Below are 21,569 nucleotides of genomic sequence, written 5' to 3' on the forward strand. Positions count from 1 at the left end.
GTTTCATTATTAAGCATTTTATTTAGTAAAGATTGTAAAATCTTAACTAAATAAAGTAAAGATTTTACTTTATTTAGTAATTGTAAAATAAAGATTTTACAATCTTTACAATCTTAAAGATTATAAATCTTATATATATATATATATATATATATATATATATATATATATATATATATATATATATATATATATATATATATATATATATATATATATATATATATATATATATAATTGCAGTGAGTAGCACAATGAAACAAAAAATAGTACTGACCGGATATTAAGAACAACCTGTGATAAACAAAGTGTGATATTTCATGCCCTCTTTCCTTGTGCACATTGCGATCATATCTTTAGCAGGACAGTTTTCCATCTGCTTCGTGTAAATTAAAAGATTAAAAACTTTGTGGTAGGTCTTTCAAATAAGAAAGTCAGGTTGAAATCAAGCCTTTAAAAAGCATATGTTATAGCCATCAGGAATATTAATACTATATACCACCTAATGCTTAAAAGACTTTTCAATATTTTAGAAAAATGTATCCAGCCGACCATACTTTGACCAGAAAATGACAACTATGCCATGATATTCTGTATAGATGGTATATATGAAGTCTCATAATGTAATAGCATGCTGCAATTACATGGCCTGAACATATACAAGCTCGACAGAGAGTTATAATCATGACTTTTCCACCCACATCAGCCTCAGGAGAACGGTCACAGTTTCAGCTTGAGCTACAAGTCATTTCCAGTGTCTTGCAGCGCTTTTATCTTGCAGGTTTCTAATGGATATCACAGCGTCGTGGAGCCACTGCAGGAGAATATGGCAAAAAGAATAAAATAAAATAAAATAAAATAAAAACTAAACTCAAGCAAAATAATTCTTCAGCACCAGTAGCTAACATGCTACCTAACAGTCCAGAATGAGCCATACTAAAGCCTGAAGTATTGTTCTACATTTACCCTCCAAAAATGTCTCCTTCCTGAACACAGCATACACTCACACCCCACACTGAAAGACTGTTTCTCCCTGCTCAATTATGATTAAGAATTCAGCTGAAAAGTAGGCTAAGCCCATATGTTGACATTATACACATACACCGGCTCTCCTATACTATTCCCAACACATATACACCAACTCTTGTGCTCTTATGTTTGCTGTATTGTATGTTTTCTGAGCTGGGCTGTGTTCTGTGCTAAATCTATGTCTTCTCAATGTCCTTTATTCAAGCTACACAATCTGTTCGTCAACTGATTCCTGTAGAAATATATACACAGATAGATAATTCTGTCCTTACCAACACCATGTAAATTTTATTGCTATGGGACAGAAAAAGGGGAAAACAAGGAGAACATATGATTAACTTTGATTGATTTTATCAGAGGTTCTGAGAGTAGAAACGCTCAATACTATTTGACTAGATTCTTCTAAATTTTAACTGTCAAGTGAGATGATTTTTATTTAATCATGCACAAGCATTAATACATTCAAAATCACAGGAAGCAGATTTGAACAATGCATTCATTAGCTACTTTATTAGCTAAACCTTGCCAATAGGAGGGTTAGAACTCCTTTCCCTTCCAAAATTACCTTAATTTCTTACGGTAAGAATTCAGCAAAGTGTAAACTTTTTATTGACATAATAGCAGCATGGTTCAAATTTTCACATCAATGATGTGAATCTCTATTGGAAAAACTTTATTGTTTCTTCATTGGACTAAGAATTAGTAACTGTGGAGACAATTGGAGAAGAGAAGCTCATTGTCAGGTTCAGTTTCAAATGGTCAATTCTTACTTGGTGCTTTCTGCTGAAAGATGCCATTATGCATGGATAGTCACGGTCAGACACAATATTCAGGTATGCTTTGAGGTTTAAATAATTTTCAATGGGAACCAACGGAGCAAGAAATTCACACACACTATTGCACTACCACCACTTTTTCTAATTGACACTAGGTAGGAGGAGGATACATGCTGCAGCAATCGTACAGTGTTCAGTGACAGTGACTGACATATATTTCTTAGGATCTGTTGTCAGATAGAGTTATGAATAATCAGCTTGTTAGAGCACAGAGAAATGCCTGCAAGTTTTACATCTTCATATGTTGTGATGTTTTTACTGTTTCCTTCTCTTTGCTACATTTTTTATTACTCCTCAACTTGCATTTTCTCCTTACATTTCATATCCCTTTTAAAGACCCTGCTTTACCCTCTGACCAACTACTGCACAAGAAGCTGCTGCAAAAAAAAATCCTTAAAGAGAGCAAATCTTTGATCAGTGAAAAAATCTCTGACACATCTTTCTTTCAGTTCGAACATGATTGATCAAATGTGCAACAGTGTGCTTGGCCTCTGCTGTTTTTGCTTTCTGGATCTGTCTTGTCAACACAGCAGCAGGCGTGTGAAGGCTTATAAAATTCACACCAAAACCCGATTCATTACAGTAACTTCTGGAAGCTTGGCAGAGGTTATCAAAACACAGTTCGGCTCAGATTTCACAAGAAACAAGGGAAGCAACTCACTATCATTGCATTTTTTAGTGTTGTCTTTGAGTCCCTTGTTATATATATGCAACAATAATTAAAAAATAAATTTGAGTATAGGGCTGAGCGATGTATCGAGTATACTCGATGTATCGCGATATTTTCAATTTACGATAATTAAAATGACTATATCGCAACTATCGAGTATAAATTGTCGTTCAAATAATAAACTTTCGCCGTCAAATTCACTGCAAGTATGGTTTATCTGACAGCCTATGAATGCATCGCTAATTCCTCCCCCCACTCCCAACCTGAAAATTTTCTACCAATCACGCTGCACGGAGACAACAAATGAGCGAGACGGTAACTGAACACGAATCAGATGAACTAGTCTAGTTCCGAGGAGAAACAGCGCTGGATCAATAATTTGGCAGTGGTTTGGATTTTATATGGAGGATGTCGAACAAAATGAGGTAATTTGCGAAATATGTTATAAAACTATTGCCACAAAAGGTTGTACCACAAATTTATTTCACCACCTAATGAGACTATTCTGTTACATGCCGAGCTGCCTCGGTAGAACTAGTCCGTTAAAGTGATATCAGGAGACGGGTATGATTCATTTAGTGCTGTGCAACGGGAAAAGTAACTCAAAATTGCTCGTTCTTTCTTTTTATCGCTCGTGTCAGCTTTACAATACATGCAGACTCATTGCCATAGCAACTGACAACGCATTTTTATGTATCAAGATTCAGCACCAAAAACACTCAAACATTTCCCCCACATAGAGCATAACATTCAGTTCATTACAGTTTTAAGGTTTTAGACTTGATGTGCATTTTGCTATTTGACACCTAACACAGCAGTGGTTGATTAGCCAATTTCAACACCTGCTTTACTAATGAGCTGTCCAAAACACATCTTATTCCACAGTACATTTATTTGTTAAGTTTGTCAAAGTCAAGCATAATTGACCTACTTCCCTTTCCCTAGCTATTTTTTTTCTTAGTTAAAACTTATTTCTCACCTTGTTATCTAGCCATAGTGTAGACAGTTCATAGCAAAACACCAAATCCCTTTTTATATGAGCTTACATTTAAGTCTAGCAGGGAAATGGGGGGCAGAAACGTGCATGGGTGACATCATGCTGCAAGAAGTATAGTTTAAAATAATATTTGGAACTCATTTAAGAATATTGTGATATATATTGTGTATCGTGATGTAGCAAAAATATAATATCAGGATATTAAATTTTTCTCATATCCCCCAGTCCTATTTGAGTGGATATTTAAAAATACAGTGCCAAAGCTTCTTTATAAAGAATAGTTTTAAATACTACAGAAAATTCAGTTTACAGACCAAAGTAGCTGATTTTGAGAGGATGGACAGGTGCACCTGCAGTACATGTTAGATATAATCATAAACTCATTGCTGTTACAGCTTGAAATATTTTGCACATATGAGCAATAAAGGAGTTCAAGTCATATAATCATCTCATCACACACAAAGCAGTAATTGCTGAATTGGGTTGTTATATTTCATTACTTTTTTTGCTGATTAGAAAGTGTATGCAAACGGAGCTTATGTGGTGGAGAAATGCATAAGACAGTTGCATGTAGAAGAAACAGAGAGTAAAACACAAGTAGGAGAGAATAAAATAATGCAATAAAAAGCTGTTTGTAGGGATGAGTCTTTTACAAGAGCAGCTTATCCACACATTTGCTGTGTGGATAAGACCACAGAAACCTGCAGCTTTCATGAAAGTGTCTGAGGAGGGGGGGAAAGGTTTTATTAAAACCATATTGCCGGTCACCATCAATTCATCTTTGCAGCTTTCACATACAAATACAACACATACACACAGGTGCAAAATCCAACAATCCCTAGAATGGCCCTGTCCTCCCCATTTCCAGAAGTTTCTTTCATCTGTCCTAATCTGACAGGCAAGGAAATTATTTTAGGTGACTCCAGGCAGATGTGTTCTGATAACTTGAAGGGGATTTTCTATTTTTATGTACAACACACTGGAAAAAAAACTGTTAAAGTCTAAAAAAATAAATAAATAAATAAATAAATAAAAAATCACAGAAAATACTAGATAGTTTCATTCAGCGATTAATGCATGGTTGACAGCAGCTTCAAAAAAATATATTTATTTTAATACCAAGCATTATCTTTTGGGGGGGTAAAATATGTGTCTGGATTTAAAACAAAACATGTTTAAGTAATTAATGTTAATACAAATTACTAAACACCATAAACCAGAGAAAGGGCTATTTGGAATCACTGGAAACAGAGCAAGAAGGCAGATTAAAAAGAGAAGGTTGACTGCAGGATTAAGATGGAACCATACTGCAAAGGACAGACACAAGAACGCCTGGTGTTAGTGCTGAGGTCTTGGCTGATAGATGAGAACAACCTCAAGGTTAGTTCAGGAGCAGCCATGACAACATGATTTTTTTTTAATATAGTGTAGCTCCAAGTGTTGGCCTTTTACACTCATTCCAGTCAAAACACTCAATGAACAGGGTGGTTGGATGCAATAGAAGTATTCAACTAAATTTCTAACCACACAAAGAAAAGTGCAGACTCAAATGAGATTCCCTCCAAGTATAAGTAAAAAAACAAAATGGATGGACTTTTCAGATGGACAAACATCAAAAGAGGAGACAAAACAAATGAGCTTGAAAAATAACTGCTGACTCCAATGCCCGACACCACAAGAAGTTTTCATTTGTAACACTAAATGTCTTACATTCAAGAGTAAAACTGTTCCATTTATTTTTCCTTAGCAGTTAGGTAAAATAAAATGCTGCCTTTCAGATTAATCTGCTGACTCTCCAGCACTTCCCTCAATGATTTCTGTACGCATTTAATCATCAATTGCACTGTTTCTACTTTAGAAAAAAAGAAATGTTCACAAACCCTTGCAATAAGAGGTCAAGATATGTTATAACAGTTGACAGTACAAAAGCCATGGTTAAGGATTCTGCCAAAATTACTAACAGTTTGCCCAATTAAACATTTACTTACACCAGAAATGGTAAAAATAAAAGTTAAAGTGGAAACAATCCCAAACACTTTAAACATAAAAAATAGGTTGCTACTAGGGATGCTCCAATCAGGTTTTTTGCTGCCGATTCCGATAATGATCATCCATGAGGCCGATCTCTGCCAATCAACTGGAATGGCTGTTAATGTTTTGCTTTAGAGAAATGATGCTATCGGGCAAAATTTTAAAAATATCTGGCAATAAATTCACCTAATTTAGACATAATAGACATATTTATATACATATCTAAAATCTGTTCACTCCGGATGTCCTTTTTTCCTGCATTGAGCCTTGATATAGCCAAACTTCATCAAGTGCTTGTTTTTTATTCGCCACATTAGATTTGTTGTGTTGATGCATTTTGACGTACTTCACCCCCAAGGTAATTTTCCGCAGCAACACTCACTCCATTTATATGGCATAGGAAGAGATGATATCATGGAAAACTAAAGCTTCTGCAAGGCCTTCCATTGCAATTGATACTGCAGCATTTATACAATCCGACTACCTGGTTAGCCAGCCTGCCATGCGCTTCAGTAACAACAATCTCACACTGCACAATGGAACTGCTTCACTTACCTCTGCATCCATGATGCTTGAAACTGAAAGCTAATACTTCTGAATTCTTAGGAGCAATTATAAAGACTTTATGAAAAGAAAATGTACCAGCCCAGAACAGAGCAGAACACTGGGAAATACGCACCATTGAGTCCAGTATAAATGTACTACTTAAGGCACTAAATCACACACTTTCTAAAACACCAGTATTCTTTGTTAGGTAGAAAACACTGCCCCACCCCTCCATTTCATCTTTTCATGATGGTTAGATTATTTGCCTAGAATCTCTAAAGGGATATTAAAACATTAGTATACTTCTCAAGCTTATAATTTGAGGATTTATTGTTTCTAAATTTTACAAAATCTGTAAAGCCATAGATAAATTCCTCTAGGTTCCATTGGTGGCTTCCCTGTATTTCATAGCACTTATGATCGTGCTTCAGCTCACCCCAGTTTGCTTAGTCAGAAATCCATTATAAAATGTTCTTCAAGATGTGACGTCTCAAGTGACTTACAGCCAGCAGGTTTAAACTACAAAGAAAAGCCACGGCTCCCACACAGCAGGGCTACTTTCACTGCCTTTCCACTGTGTAATCAATGAAGGGAACAGGGAGGGAGCACTGGGATGGGGAAACAGTAGCAGCACATGGGACTAAACTGTTGAGACAAGGAAAGTAATTTACTTTCCAAGTTTAGACAAAAAAAGGAAGTGGGTGGAAAAACATTTAGGAATATGACTTTACTTTCTCTCTGAGAGAGCATTTTTAATATCTGATGTCAAAATATCTGCTAATTTTTATGAGGCCTTTTACAGATATTGTCATTAATTATACACCCATAATTACAAAACATCATAAATATTCAAATCTATTGCATCAACTGTGGCAGTTTATTTATATATGCACCTCTAGTAACCTTTTATCTGTCTAAAAAGTATGACAGCAGGTCGGAGAGTGGGAAAATACAGAAGGATGACTTGAGACTGTCTCAGACTGGGGCAGTCTGACAGAAGTGAGGCTGCCTGTGCAACAGAACAGTCTTACCACCACCAGCAGGCAAGGCCGGTGAAGTGTCTTGCCCAAGGACAATGACTGAGACAAATGGAGCAGACGTTCAAACTGGCAACCCACCAGTTACAGAAAAAAACTCCTACCATTGTCACCATTATACAAAATTAACAATTATAAAACCCCAGAAATACATGTTTAATAAAAGACAAAAAGTAGTAATATTAGAGATAAGACGTATTTGTGATTAGTACAATAAGTATCCATTGCATTACGTGAGTGTGATAGCTTGGACTGCTACAAGCAAATGGTCTATATATTTGACCTACAACATGTTGAACATTTTTTGGTTCAAAATTAATATACAGCTGAGTGTACAGTGGAAAGAAATGGCTCTGCATAAGAGCTATGACAACCATGCCAAGTGTGAAAGTAGTATCCACGAAAGTCAGGCTCTTCAACAATATAAAAACTGTGGCAGGGTCGAGAGGTGAAAGGAGGTAATGGGGGAGCACAAAGGAGAGAAATGAGAGGGGGAAGGGAAAGGTAGCAAAATGTGGAGGGGAGGACTGAAGAGGGGAGGACTGAAGAGGGAAGAACCAGCAAAGAAAAAAAAAGACGGACCAGTATAAGACACACTAATAGAACAAAAAAGGACAGTGATAAGGGGGTTAGGGTGATGGTGATGAGGAGAAAAGGACAAGAGGTGTGAGTTAAAGGAAAAGTAAGAAAGAGTGACATAAATTGGAAGCATGGGTGCTTGAAAGGAAGGCTGAGAAATTGTTCATAAAAAAACCTCAGGGTACAATATGAATAATAAAGAACAAATTTTACATTAGGTATGAGGTCCTCCACCTCCTGCAGGAGGTGGGAGGATAAAAGATTTTGTGGTCAAGCTTCAGCTGTAAAGCAGATGCTGTGTAGATGATAAATAGGTCAGTGGAAATGGAGATGAGGAGTGAGAGAGCACTCAGGTTGAAATGTTGAGTGCTGAACCAAGTTTGTAAAACAGTTCCTTGGGTCTCTTACATGGCAAATCAATATCAAGAACTCACAGTGACCCTAGTATGTTTTAACATCAGTAGTCTTGAATTGGCTACATCAAAAATACTATTACTTGAACCAATCATTCGTTTAAAAATGCAAGTTTTATTTCAGAAGGGAACAGCTGTTTCTTGACTTCTCAATCTGACTTAAAAGATCTATGGACTTTCAACTAAGGTACATAATTAGGAGGAAACTGCCAACACTGGCAAGCAAGAATTTTCATAAGACAATGTTGTCAAATACAACATATAAAAGCCAAAGTTGGACAAGGTTGTTTTGTCTTCATCCCTCTACCTTTGACTACCCAACACAATCTATTTTTTTCCCAATTCACCTCTTTCAGATGTTAAATGTCCTTGTTTTGTCTTGGAATGGCTTGCCTGGACCACCTAGGTATTTTAAGTATTTGCTTTAATGACATTTAAATCCCAGAAGTCTGGATAATATCTGAACAAAGTTATCCTTACAATATTTAGAAGTGATTGGCAAAAATCCAATGACCAGATGGTGTGCTGTTCTTTATTATAACTCCCTGTCTACAAATGGTAACTAGAACCACACTACCTATTATTCATGTGAAGATAAAAGACAATGCTTCCTTTCCCTTCAAACTGTTTGTATTAACCCTCCCGTGGTCTTAGTGCGACACTCAGAAGGAGCGCGGCAAATGTCGCGGGAAGTGGGGTAGTTGTCTCGACAAATCGTCAGTTTCTGAAACCACACACACATAAAAGATCTTGCAAAAGCACACATAGGGTCAGTGTGATCCCGTTGGTCCACGCACAGAGTAAAAATCTCACAGGATCTAAATGACACAAACTCTGAACGCCATGAGTAAAACTTAAACTTGCCTAAATTTTAAAGTATGATATCTCGGAGCTACATCTGTGCAAAAGTTCTACTACTGGCAATTTTTTCCCACTTTTTGCATCATGAAAGAAAAAAAAAACTGTGCCTTTTCATGCATTTTGTCTCTAGGTGCATTTTGTAACTTCAGCCAAAATCAATACATTGAAAGAGACAGACAAATGTTGATTTTGCTATGAAGTCAAACCTTTCTCAGCCTTCAAGAGCTTGCATCTCTGCCAGGCAAAGCATGTTTTCTACAGCACCGTCTCATGTTTATGCTGCAGGGCAACTGATGCAGAAATGCAACCGGCTCAGCTCCCTAACATCCTCATCTAGCTCTCCTGGATCACTGTTCTCTTGCCACCCACCTCGGGGAACAGCCCAAACCAATTTTTATAACTTGCCTCTGACATTTATGGGTGCATGTGGGGGAGGGGTGCATGGGGGTTGAGATATGTAAAAAAAAAAAGGAGGGTAAGAAATGCATCTCCAAGGAAAAACTTGGATGTAATCTTGCTTCATCTGAGTGTTTTTACTTGCTTGCTTTTACTTTATTATTTTGTCAGAGAAAGACGATGTGAAAGAAAAGCATTGGGCTGTGAAAAGCCGCATGAGACTATGGCAGAAATGTTTGGAAAAAGTTAAGAAATGTTACTGCAGTACAGGTAATGCTGCTGACAATTCAATTTGAGGAGGTTTCCCTTGTTTGTCATTGCCAACTTTGTGGCTTAGGAGGAGATCTGTTATGCACCAGATATTCGTACCTGACAGAGCCAGTTCGTAAAACCCTTAAAATATTTGAGCTGCACATGCACAATGCCCCTAACTTCTTTTCTTGGAATTGAAGGAACCCCCAACTCATGTTATTTTTTTTTTCTACCAAGGGGATTTACAGTAATATCACCTACAGTTTCTGCAGCTTTTGGTATATTTCTTAGTTAAGTATTTACTGCTCACAAGATTACAATATTAAAATTGTGTCTAACCAACTGTTTTGTGGTATGGCAGACATAAGTTACGAGAGGCGAGGGATCAAATTAAACTAGTGCCTCCATTAGTTACAGTTGGGATTGAAAAGGGCACTTTCAGTTCTAAGAAAAGACGCCGTTAATCAGCTGCAGTTTAGTCAGCTTCTGATGAAGTGCAGGGCGAAGTGACAGGCTTAAAAGATGGTTTGTGAAAGACCATCACAAACCATGGAAAAGGAGGCTCGTCGCCTTGAGCCAAGAGATGGGTCAAGACATGGACAAAACGAAGAGGTTTAAAAAAGGCTAAGGTAAGTTTGGAACAAGAAAATCAGTGAAACAGAGAAAAATTCTGAAAGAATTTTGTTTTGTTGTGTGGACCTGGCATAAGGGACATCTAAATCAGCATCTAGACACAAAGACAGTCAACCTTTTACGAGATAATAAAAATTTGAAGAAGGGCAACTTCCTAAAGTCTAATATAATTTCTAGAATCCATAATGAAGTTTTAAGGTGGTAAATTGCTTTTGTTCAGAGTAAATGAACAAATCCTTTTTTCAATAGGTACAAATAAAAAGAAAAGAAAAGAAAAAAATTGAAGGAGGTCTTCATTTCTTGTTTTGAAATAAGCTGAAGAAGTCTACTGGCTCCGTCTGACCAGCTCTAATTAAAATTTTATGAAATTAAGGAGATTTGTGGAATATCAAGTTCTGACTTGTCTTCAAAAAGTCTGTGTCACTTTTCATTTGTTTTGAAAGGTGCACATGTTTTGGGAACAAGGTTGTAAAAGTATGAGATGTTTTACTTTGCAACAATATTTCTATTTTATTTTCCCCTTGTTTAAGAATCAACTTGGAACTTAAGTTTTTATGTTCTGACATTACCTGTGAGTAATCAGATAATTATTACCTAAACGCAGTAGGTCACTTGACATTCAGTTTTATGTACCTGGCATTCTGAGGTAAATACATCTTCCTCAGTGCAGACTAAGTATTTTCATCATGTTTCATGAGATTAAATAACATGTTTTCAACAATAACATACACTCTCAGTTGTCTGGAAGAAGGCTACAATACTTCCCACAATAATACAAGAAGGACAAATTCAACTGTTTGGAAATTGTTCAAGTTGCAAAAAATAAAAAATAAAAAAATAAACAAAAACATGGACAGTGATGTTGCAGGAACCAAGAGCTACTTGTTACTCCAAACAAACCACACAGCAATATACCAAAAATGTATATTACTAACATTCTTTGTCAAATCTTTTGAAAAAGCCTAGTTTCTGCATCCCAGTTATCTTGTTGATTTGCTATGTACTGCTCCCTCTGTCTCTGTTTTCAATTGTTTGAGCTGCCATCAAAATGTTTTGACCATTTTGTGTTCACAAACTCACTGACGTGTATCCTTGACTCTAAGATAAGCATTTTTAGTTAAACTTCAGGAAGCATCTAAGGTAGTAGTGAGAAATAACAAGAACAAAAAGCAAAAGAAGTTTAGATAATTTCAGAATTGTACTGTCATATTTAATAAAATGAAATATAAATTTTCTTTGCCCTGCGACACGTACAAAAAAATTCTTACTGGATGCTCATTACACTAAGAATTATAGTTTTTGTAAAGACAGTTTTAGCAAGTTCTCAAATTTACACAACCACTTTTAGATTCACTAATCAAAAAGATCTTGCCATCAAACAGTATGCTAAATAAATCCCTCATACTGCAAAGGATTTACTTAACATTTTTAATTAAGATGCGTATTTAAGCCTTGAATAAAATATAAGTTAAATAATGCATAGTGCTTGTTCATAGATAAAAGAAAGTGAGAAACCCTGAGAAGTCTTTTCTGTCTGAGTGCAGGAATATCAACAGCTCACAAACACATTTACAACATTTTGAACAATGCACCAAGTTAAAGATTAGCTGCTTCTTTACACAATATAAACCATGCCTTCTATACCTACAATGAATGCAAACTGCTGAGATAAATGTGACACTCAGAATGTGCTGAGTTACACATTAATGAGATTTACAGAAAGACCCATCATGCCCAATCGATCTGGCTGTTCAAGAGTGTCCAGAGGAGAATTTCAGAAGAAATGGAGCAAATAGAGAGTTAATGAACCATGCCTTGGCCATTATTAGTCTTTTTCACCTCTCAACTGTGACCTTTAGTTGAACAATAAACCTGTACTTTAAAAAGAGCAGATGAGACTTAAACACATAGAGTAATAGTATAACCCTAAAAGAAATTGAAAATGTAACGGAATGGATCAAGAAACCAGTTGCTAGTACATAATGCTTATATATAACTATTGCATGGTCCAGTGGAAGGGATTTAATCTACATTTTGCTCAGGTCTAAGTTAATAAATCTCTGGTCCCATTTTGTACCTGGCTGTCCTTCCTTCCTTATTTTTCCTTTTGCCTCTGAATCTTCCCAGACAAATTATTTCAAGTGTATATCAGAATAATGTATTGTTACCACTTTCAAGCTTATCTCCAGAGATTAAAGATCAGTTTTAATACACCGCAGTATAACGGCGCATTAAAACTAAAACTCAAATTAAAAAAACTTAAAGTTTGTTCATGTAAGATGATAAAAAAAAGAAGTTTTTACAAAAGTGTGTTAATTTATATTTGCATGCAGATCATAAATCTATAAGGTTTTGATTAGAGAAAATCCACTTGGTTGTAAACACTGACAGGTTTTTGGTATTTACAATGTCTGTCCAACACGATACAGTAAAACTAGCATTGGTAAGAGTTGTGCAAAGATGCAGCAGGCTGCTAATGTCTGGGATGTGTGAAGTGTCCACACTAATACAACAGCAAACAGTTGTATATGAACCAGTCTGACAACATCTGTTGACATTCAAAGGTGGCTTGAGATTAAAATCATAAACAGTCCTTACTCTGGCTGGTCGTGTAACAGATAGACGGGATCAGTGCGCAAGGTCGTGTTCACAACAGAATTACAGCTCTTACTCATAGTGACATGACATATCCCTCAAAATGTCAACCACTTAAAGAGAAAATAATTAAAAGAGAAAAGTTCACATATTCACACCTCTACCTGAAAACAACTCATGTTTAGTTAAATCTTTGTTGTATGCGTCTCTTTCACAGGGGATTGATTGAAACACAGCCGGTGAAAAATAAACTGTTGAGCTTGTTTTGTTCTGACCTGACATGGCAGTGTTACTCCTCAGAGAGGGACTCTGTCTCACCTGTTACTCACATGTGGCAAACACAGTGCTGTTTAAGTGTTGCTGTGGTGAAGGAGCATTTCATCATTTCATGTAAAGAGAATAGCAGTACAGTTCGCAAAGCTCCCAATGGATTGTATGGTTTCAAGTCACCTAAGTGGTACCCATAAATGTTTATAAGAGAAAACCCTTGATCTAACCCTTGAAGTGAAGTTTCTATATTGGCTTTAGAATACCTTAAAAAGGCTTCCTTTCAGCATTAAGGTAACATAGAAGATCAGTCATAACTCATTATTTTTTCCTCATCTCCTTCTGTGGTTTGAAAAGGAAAAGGCAACATTCTGTGCAGTTCCAGAATACTGTATATTAATCCAGAAATAGAGCTTTATAAACTGCATACAGATGATTAGACAAAGTATGAGTGAGGCTATGAGTGAGGCTAATCCACAATAATTACACAATTGTAAATGAAAAAAAAATTGTAAGCATCTTTAATCACCTCACTCCAAAATGATAGCACAGACTAAACACAATGTAATAAAATGACATTACTAAATAGATCATCGACTAAATAGCTTACCATTAACTTGAACAAACAAATTGCTCAGATCACACCTATTTTAATGTCTGCATTCAATTTAAAATACCTGACTTAAAGTGCATCTGGGAAGTATTCACAACACTACACTGTTGTTCTACATTTTGATATGTCATAGCCTTATTCCAAAATGGATTACACTTATTTTTCCCTTAAAACTCACAACACCTCATAATAACATTGCGCAAAAAAGCACCTCATAATAACAATGTGAAAAAAAGTCATATAAAGGTCCCACAGTTGACACTGCATGTCTGAGGTAAAAGAAAAAGTTCCCTCAAGACCTCTGAGACAGGACTATCGCAAGATACAAATCAGTGTACAAAAAATATATATTTATATTTTACTGAAGCTCAAAATGAGCACAGTGGCCTTCATAATGCACAAACAGAATTTTTTTTGGAACAACTAGGGCTTTTCCTTAAGCTGTCTGGTAATCTAAACTGAGCGACCAGGAAGAATAGCTTTAGCCACAGAAGTGAACAAGTATGTGATGGTCCCTTTGTTAGAGCTGCAGCATCGCTTTGGGAAAAGAGGGGAATGTTCCACAAGGACATTTCCAAGGTTCTGTAAGAGGAATGAGGTAAGATGCCTATCGATAGGTGTAAAATTTAGGCACTGTCAACACTTTCTGGATGAACTGAATTCTTCAGAAGTAACTAATTCCAGCAGAAAGGTAGTCTCCACTGTCCTCCTTCCATCATTTAGCTCCGACAGCCTCTGAGAGGAACTAAGATAGGTTCATATAAACAGCATATGACCTTTTCAAAGAATGCAACTTCAAAAATACTGAAGAATCGCTCAACCATTCATGACTGACAGACTGAAGCAACATGTGGTGATGAGGGAATCAACTGGCTTCATATGACCAGCGAGAACTCTGATCCCTTTTCAAGACTCTATGATATCAATTTATGAGGAATTTATTAAAAATATTTGAACATAGTTATGGTTTTGATGCTCTAAACCCATGGCACACATTGATATCACAACATGATCCATGCCAAACAAAATCACATGATTCAGTTGCTCTCAAATTATGCCTGAGTTTGCAGCACCTTTTTTAAAATAAATCTGTGTGAGTGACTGATTTTTACAATCAGCATATGAATATAAATTAGAGTCAGTGTGCTATGCAAAACAATTGCTGTAAATTTGGGCAAGGGGTGGATGGCGGGGTTGCCTTATGAAGGCTAACAATCATCTAATTAGTTCATGGCATGGATTAGCTGAGCTATCATATTTAACTGTACTTTTTAAAATGAATGTTTATAGTTTTAAGTCATTTTTATCTTTTTGTCAGGCTGTAGTATAATTTACTCCTAACTGATGAATACAATTTTTCTTATTCTTTTTATAACGAGCTCCACTTCTTCCCACTGGAACAAACATGACAGCTCATGTAAACTTTTGTGACTTTCACCAAGTTTCTTTGTTCTTCTATTTCTCATAAACGTGAACTCAAAAAAGGTGCCAGTTCAGTCTGGCAGAGAGGAAGATGCACAAATTGCCATTTATCTCTCACATCTCAGGCTGAGCAACACTGCTGTGCTCTGGCAGTCTCCACTCACAAATCTTCAGACAGATCTAATCTTCTCACCCCACACTGCTCAATCTTTCTACATACAGTTAACCCAGCAGAGACAGATTAATGAGAAATTAATCCCTTTAATTCATTGTAAAGGTCTCCCATCCTTTTAAACAGTTAAGATGCCTCTTCTCTTTGCCAGATAATAATAATGATAATAAATTTAATTTACAAAGGGATTTATGTAAGAAAAGATCTTCATCTGAAAATTTTTCAAGATAAAAAGAAACATAAGACAGAAACGTGATGGGTTTTTAATGATTAGAGTTTGAAACTCTACAAAATCTACATCAGAGAGAAATGGAACTTAATCTGATCCTCCTAAATTTCCTGCAGTAGTGTGCAGTTTGTTGCCATTTCCTGCTTTGCTGTGTCCTTAATTCATTATCAGCTATGGGTTCGCAGCTGTCTAATCCACAGAATGAACAATGACAGTAAACTTTGAAATGTTTCCAGCAAGCCTGCATGACTCAGAGTCTACTGACACAAGGCAGTTAGAGATATAGAAAAAAAAATCATGTATTTTATTTAAAAATAAATATTGTTAAAAACAAGTTTACTGAACGATGTAACCACAAGCCAGTAGTGATGTGTCTTTGCACCACTTGTCATCTCATTAAATTAACCAGGTTTTACAGCTGTCCATGCGTGCATTACTTGAAAGACTAAGTGCTAGTAGAAGATGACAAGTCAGATACATAATCCTACATGAACAAACTTTAATCTCAGACAAATATGAGGTTATCAGAAATCAGATCCATAAATTAAACAGCAAAATGAGCCTGAAGCAAATAATGGAAAAAATAAATAAAAATGCTGACACTTTGATTGTGTACATGTATTAGCTTATCAATATCACTGCTCCAACATTAGGGCCTGAAAAGATGCCACAACCGTTAAAGTTGTGATTGCGCTAAATAGATGTGTTGTAGAAGTCTTGTCTGTTTTATATACAGCGTTATGGAAATAGCAGTCTTATAAGACTGTAAAACATATTCTTAAGAGTGTTAAGTGATTTTTATTGTAAATTTTGCTTATTCCTTGAAATTATTTTTGTAATCATACATTATTCAGATAAAACTAAATTTAATATCAGATGAAAACAACCAAAGTAGCCACAAAAAAAATAAAAAAACAATTTTAAATGATTTCATTTATCAAGTGAAAAATAAAAGTAAAACAAACCAGACCATAAATCAATCCCTTTTCGACTTTGTTGAATCGTGAATAAACTGATTATGTTGTTTTATGGAAGGTCTGCAAGATAGATGAATTATAGAAAGAAACTCTGCTGTTCTCATCAAAAATAATATATGAAAATTACTCTGTTCATGGGGAATTAAGTGTTTCACACATTATTTTTTGTTTATCTAATCAGCAACCTAATGGGTTCCTGTTTTGTTATGTTTTATAAGTATGTGGAAGTTTAATAATTTGAAAAAAAAAAAGACAATTTGATTTTAAGTTGTTAAAATATAAAATAAAATTCAACATTTAATAAAAAATGTAAATAAAAAAGAAATATAGTCCTTTGTGTCATGGAAAGCTGGACAGCCCCCTGATGCAAGATAAAACTCAAGATTGATTTTTATGAAAGTGGTTCTGTATCAATAGATAAGATCAACTCAAATTAACTTAGTCGAGAACCTAGATCCTATTTCTTACAGATTTTTTCTCATGTTACATTTTTAGATCATCAAACAGTTTTAATTACCCACAAAAATGACCTGAGTAAAAGACAATAGTTGGTTTTCATATAATTTAATTTAATGTGTAATTTTGGGGGGCAGAATGTTTACCGAAAATCAACCAGGCCCTATGTAAAAAGTTAACTGCCCCCCCTTGTTGAATTATAAATTATTAAAGTCCATCAAAAGTCAAATTAGGTGCAAGTCATTTGCTGTTCTAAAAACAAACATTTATTTTAATTAATATTTTTCATCCTAGACTCAAATTAGGCCAAACATTGTTTGAATATGTAATTGTTTTCCTGTTCTAAGCTATGATAATATAATTTTGTGCTAATTTTCACTTAAAAGTTGATAAAAAAGAAAAAAAAAGATGCTTATTAATTACTCAGGACAATAAATATATAGGTACTAACAATAAATGAGCATTTTGTTCTTGCAAAAAAACTAAACCAAGAGTCTTTGTCAAGTCACTAGATGAATGCCAAAAATCTGTCTAGCTTACAAACGTCATCATGGCTTCCCCACTTCTCTCAAGATTTCCATTTCGACTTCCTTTCTGAGTTAGATACCTGTGGCTTCCTTCCATTGTGTTGTCAAGCCAGTGTCAAACCATTTTTAAGGAGGAAGGGCCAGACCGAAGCCTATTTTCCTGCCAACAACAACAGAACCAGTCAATGCTGCTATGGCAGCACACTTGGAGGTCTGCTTCATATAAGCAGTTCACTGCTTCTAGTGGATTAGTAAAATGTTTTTCCAGGCTGCACCTAAACACATTGTTAGGCTTAAACCACTAACTGTTAATATATTTCATTAGGGTTTTGTCATCGACCATAATAGAAAACACTATGTTTATTAAAAAAAAGTACCACTGAACACCACCCTGAAAAAAATCTCTTTACAAAGAAGAATGACTGCAAATTTTAAGTTATAGATGTGCAAAGCTGGTAGAGCCATACTCAAAAAAAAACATAGAGTTGCAACTGCAGCAAAAGATGGGCTAAGACATCTTAAATTAGGGAGATTTAATACAAATGCACACCACACATATCAATATTAAATGTATTTTTTTTTTTTTTTTATCTTGAGCATCATTTCACTTGATTTGACCTGGTTTGCCACATAAAATACCAATACAATACTTTAGATTTTTGGGGTTGCTTGGTATTTGAAAATGTGAATTGTGAAAATGCATAGAGGTAAAAATGCTTTTTGCGAGGCATTTACATTCTGCACTATATTGCTTCAGATCAGGGGTGTCAAACTCCAGTCCTCAAGGGCCGGTGTCCTGCAACCTTTAAATGTGCCTCTGCTGCACCACACCTGAATAGAATAATTAGGTCATTAGCAAGGCTCTGGAGAACTTATCTACACAAAGAGGAGGTAATTAAGCCGTTTCATTCCAGTGTTTTGTACCTGTGGTACATCTAAAAACTGCAGGACACCAGCCCTTGAGGACTGGAGTTTGAAACGTGTGCTTCAGACAAAAACAAGGGCAAATATGAGAAGTTACTTATGCGGCTTTGTGTGAACATGTGTATGAGGTTTAGAAAGAATCCTCCATTAAGCATAGTAAACAGCTGAGGTTTGCCATAATCCTGAACATCAACACCACTGGCTAGAGCAGCTTACTTTAAAAAAAAAAAAAAAAAGTCTGCAGTCAAATTGGCACTGATTAAGATTAAGTCTACTTCCTGGAATTGAAAGCTGTAAAATATAGCTTCAGAGAGCAGAAAAAAAGACAGAGAAAGAAGGGAGGGAAATCACAGTCCAGTGCACAGCTTCAAAGGAAACCTTCAGAACAGTGATGGAGCACATGGGAGACCAAACCTCCTGCCAGACAAGCCCAGCACAAGACACTGAGCACATTTAGTTAACAACTAGAAAACATCTAGTTATGCACAATGTTTTATCATTAAACTTTTCTTTAATTCTGGATGTGGTTTCAAAATGTTAAGTAATACATTTATTCAATAACAGATGTTTTAATAAATATGTTTTCTATTCAAGACACAACAGCAGAGACAAACTAAAACACCAATACTTTGATTCTCAGCCCAGTTGCTTGGCTCTTAACAGCAAAAACCAACAGTTCTCAAACTGTGATAGAACTCCTGCTTGTCATATTTGTGATGCTTTAAGTGGAACTCAGAACAGGTTCTGGTTGGAATGGTTTGCCAGACTAGCTAAAATTCAATGTGCAGTGGAGTAGGACTATAAAGCAACAAGATGAGTTGTTGAAGCACATGAACTATTGCTACATCAGAAACCTCTTAAAAGAGAGGAAAAGAAAAGCTCAGTATAAACTGAAGCTTGCACTGTTTTCCATTTACCCCTAAAGTGTGACACCTAATTATATATTGAGAGTGTCACTACACTAAAATTGAATGTGCAAACTGTTTATCTCATAGGATGGAGTTAAAGCTTGGAGGTCACAGGAAGGAATGGTTTTCTGTAAAACTATAAATTACTGAAGTGATATTTTATTAGATTTTTAAAAAATCTGATGCATAAAATTGTTTCTTAAAGTAGGACCATAAGTCAGCTCAGCACAAAAGTTGACCACCACACTCACCCGGATCCGTCTCATGGCAGCAACAATCTCCACTCTGCTGCTCGGCCGAGTCACATCCAGACTGCCGATATACTGCCGCCAAGAAGGTAAAACATGACAGGTACAAAAGGTGTGTTAATGACAAAACATTTGGAGTTTACTTTGTCTGTATTAACCACAACATGTCAAGAGTCTAGTTGAATTATTACTTCAATGGGCACAAGTTTAGTTTGTTTGTTAAGATCGTAAATGACTTTCCATGAGAACAAAACCTCTCAGGATTTGTTTCCAAAGTCGCAAAATGAGATTTCTATTGTCAGTTGTTCATGTTTTAAGGCTTCTTTAAAAACAAACGCACACTTAAACTCGACAACATTGCAAACACTGCCCTATTTTCACTTTGAAGGAGTTGGGAAAATTCACCTTTGCTTCGAAGTTGATCCCATGCTGGAATGCTTCCTCGTTGTGCAACGGGATCCTCAAATCGTGTCCGTCATCAACGAGGTTATACTTGGTTTTCCCAGGCATTTTCCCAACTGTTTATATATCCACACTATAGGAGAACGTAACCAGGATAATAGCCAGGCCGACTGGAAAGGGATAAATCCAAGAAAAACAATCCGAATATCCGGTCAGTAGGTGTTCTTCATAGCAGCGAGGCGTCCCGAGCGCAGCGACGCTCCGACGCCGCCTACACAGCAGCCCGAACGACGGGGAGAACTTCAGCAGCGCTCCGGTGAACTGCAGGAAACGCTCTGCGGACACATGCAGGCCAAGTCAGATGGCGTCATGCGGGGGAAGATGTGTTTTCCCGACTTTTCCTGTTCGCAACGTAGAAGTTGGTTGAGTCCTGCCTCCGGTTGTGGACTTCTGCACTCTCCACCCTGCTCTACAGCATAGGGCGGGTGTGATTGGAGAGTTCAGGAATCCCACCTGTTTCCATTGGAACATGGGCGCACCGGGGCTCTGCTGGAGGAGTGGCTCAAACTCCCGTACCTGCCCCTTCTCCATTCCATCATCTCTTCCTCTTACATTCTCACACGTACACACACATATAGCAGGGGAAAAAAGAATAAAACTTGAATGAATAAAAGACTAAGAAGTGGTGCCCTACAATTAATTTATTGTTTTATAAAATCAGAAGTTGCAAAAACTAAACCCGTTGTTTCCAAACTGCACTACTATTCATGAATAATCCATCTATCTATCTATCCATTATTTAATTATTCTTGTCTACTTATTTTTTTTAGTAATGATAAAAATAGCCATTATTATTATCATTATTGTTATGACTATTATTATTGGTGTTGTTAGTAATATAAATTTGAAAAGAAGAGAAGATGTTGACAAGTATGGATAATACATTTAGAATAAATATAGACTGCCTCTTCCCGTCAGTCTATACCATCATTGGGAATAAATGATGGTGAAATCAAACCAAAAACCCTGCACATCTGGGAAATATATAAAAAGCCAAGACTGCCAACTAGTGGCTAAATATGATATTACATCATTGGTGCATCCTGCGCTGATATTTCATTGTCAAAATTTGAAGGTATAAATACCTTCTTTTTCTGCTGCTGTACCTTATTTAAAGAACCCACCGCAAAAGCAAAACAAATAAATAAATAAATAAATAAATAAATAAATAAAGACTTCTAGAGCAATGGAATTCATGCAAATTAGTGGGGCAAAAAGTGTAGCCTTTGAAGTCATCAAGCTGTAAAAATCCCCTTAATTCTTTATCTCTTTTTGCATAATTAGTGGAAAGGCTACTGGGATAGTAAAGTATCTAAGGCAGAGCATTCAAATATATCTTCCTAGGTTTCACTTTTTCATTTTGGATTATAATGGCTTCATTTAAAATTAATCCAGTTAATTTAGAATTAATAAGAAAACTTTAAGCAACTTTAAGTTGAAACTTCTATCTCTTACTAAATATAAAGAAAATAAAACCCCACTTTGCCTC

General features: G+C 36.0%; 1 protein-coding gene across 1 annotated transcript in view; it reads right to left on the reverse strand.

Moving 5' to 3' along the window:
- Positions 1–20,623, reverse strand: part of LOC122837990 (carboxyl-terminal PDZ ligand of neuronal nitric oxide synthase protein-like) — a 147,013-nt gene extending 126,390 nt beyond the window's left edge. The window contains exons 1-2 of the mRNA XM_044128239.1: positions 20,024–20,623; positions 19,622–19,693 (exon numbers count right to left, since the gene is read on the reverse strand). Coding sequence (XP_043984174.1) covers positions 19,622–19,693; positions 20,024–20,128 — 177 coding nt within the window. The 5' untranslated portion in view covers positions 20,129–20,623. The remainder of the gene's footprint in view (positions 1–19,621; positions 19,694–20,023) is intronic.
- Positions 20,624–21,569: the final 946 nt, after the last annotated feature.

Source organism: Gambusia affinis, linkage group LG10, assembly GCF_019740435.1.
Source record: "Gambusia affinis linkage group LG10, SWU_Gaff_1.0, whole genome shotgun sequence".
NCBI classification, from domain to species: Eukaryota; Metazoa; Chordata; class Actinopteri; order Cyprinodontiformes; family Poeciliidae; genus Gambusia; species Gambusia affinis.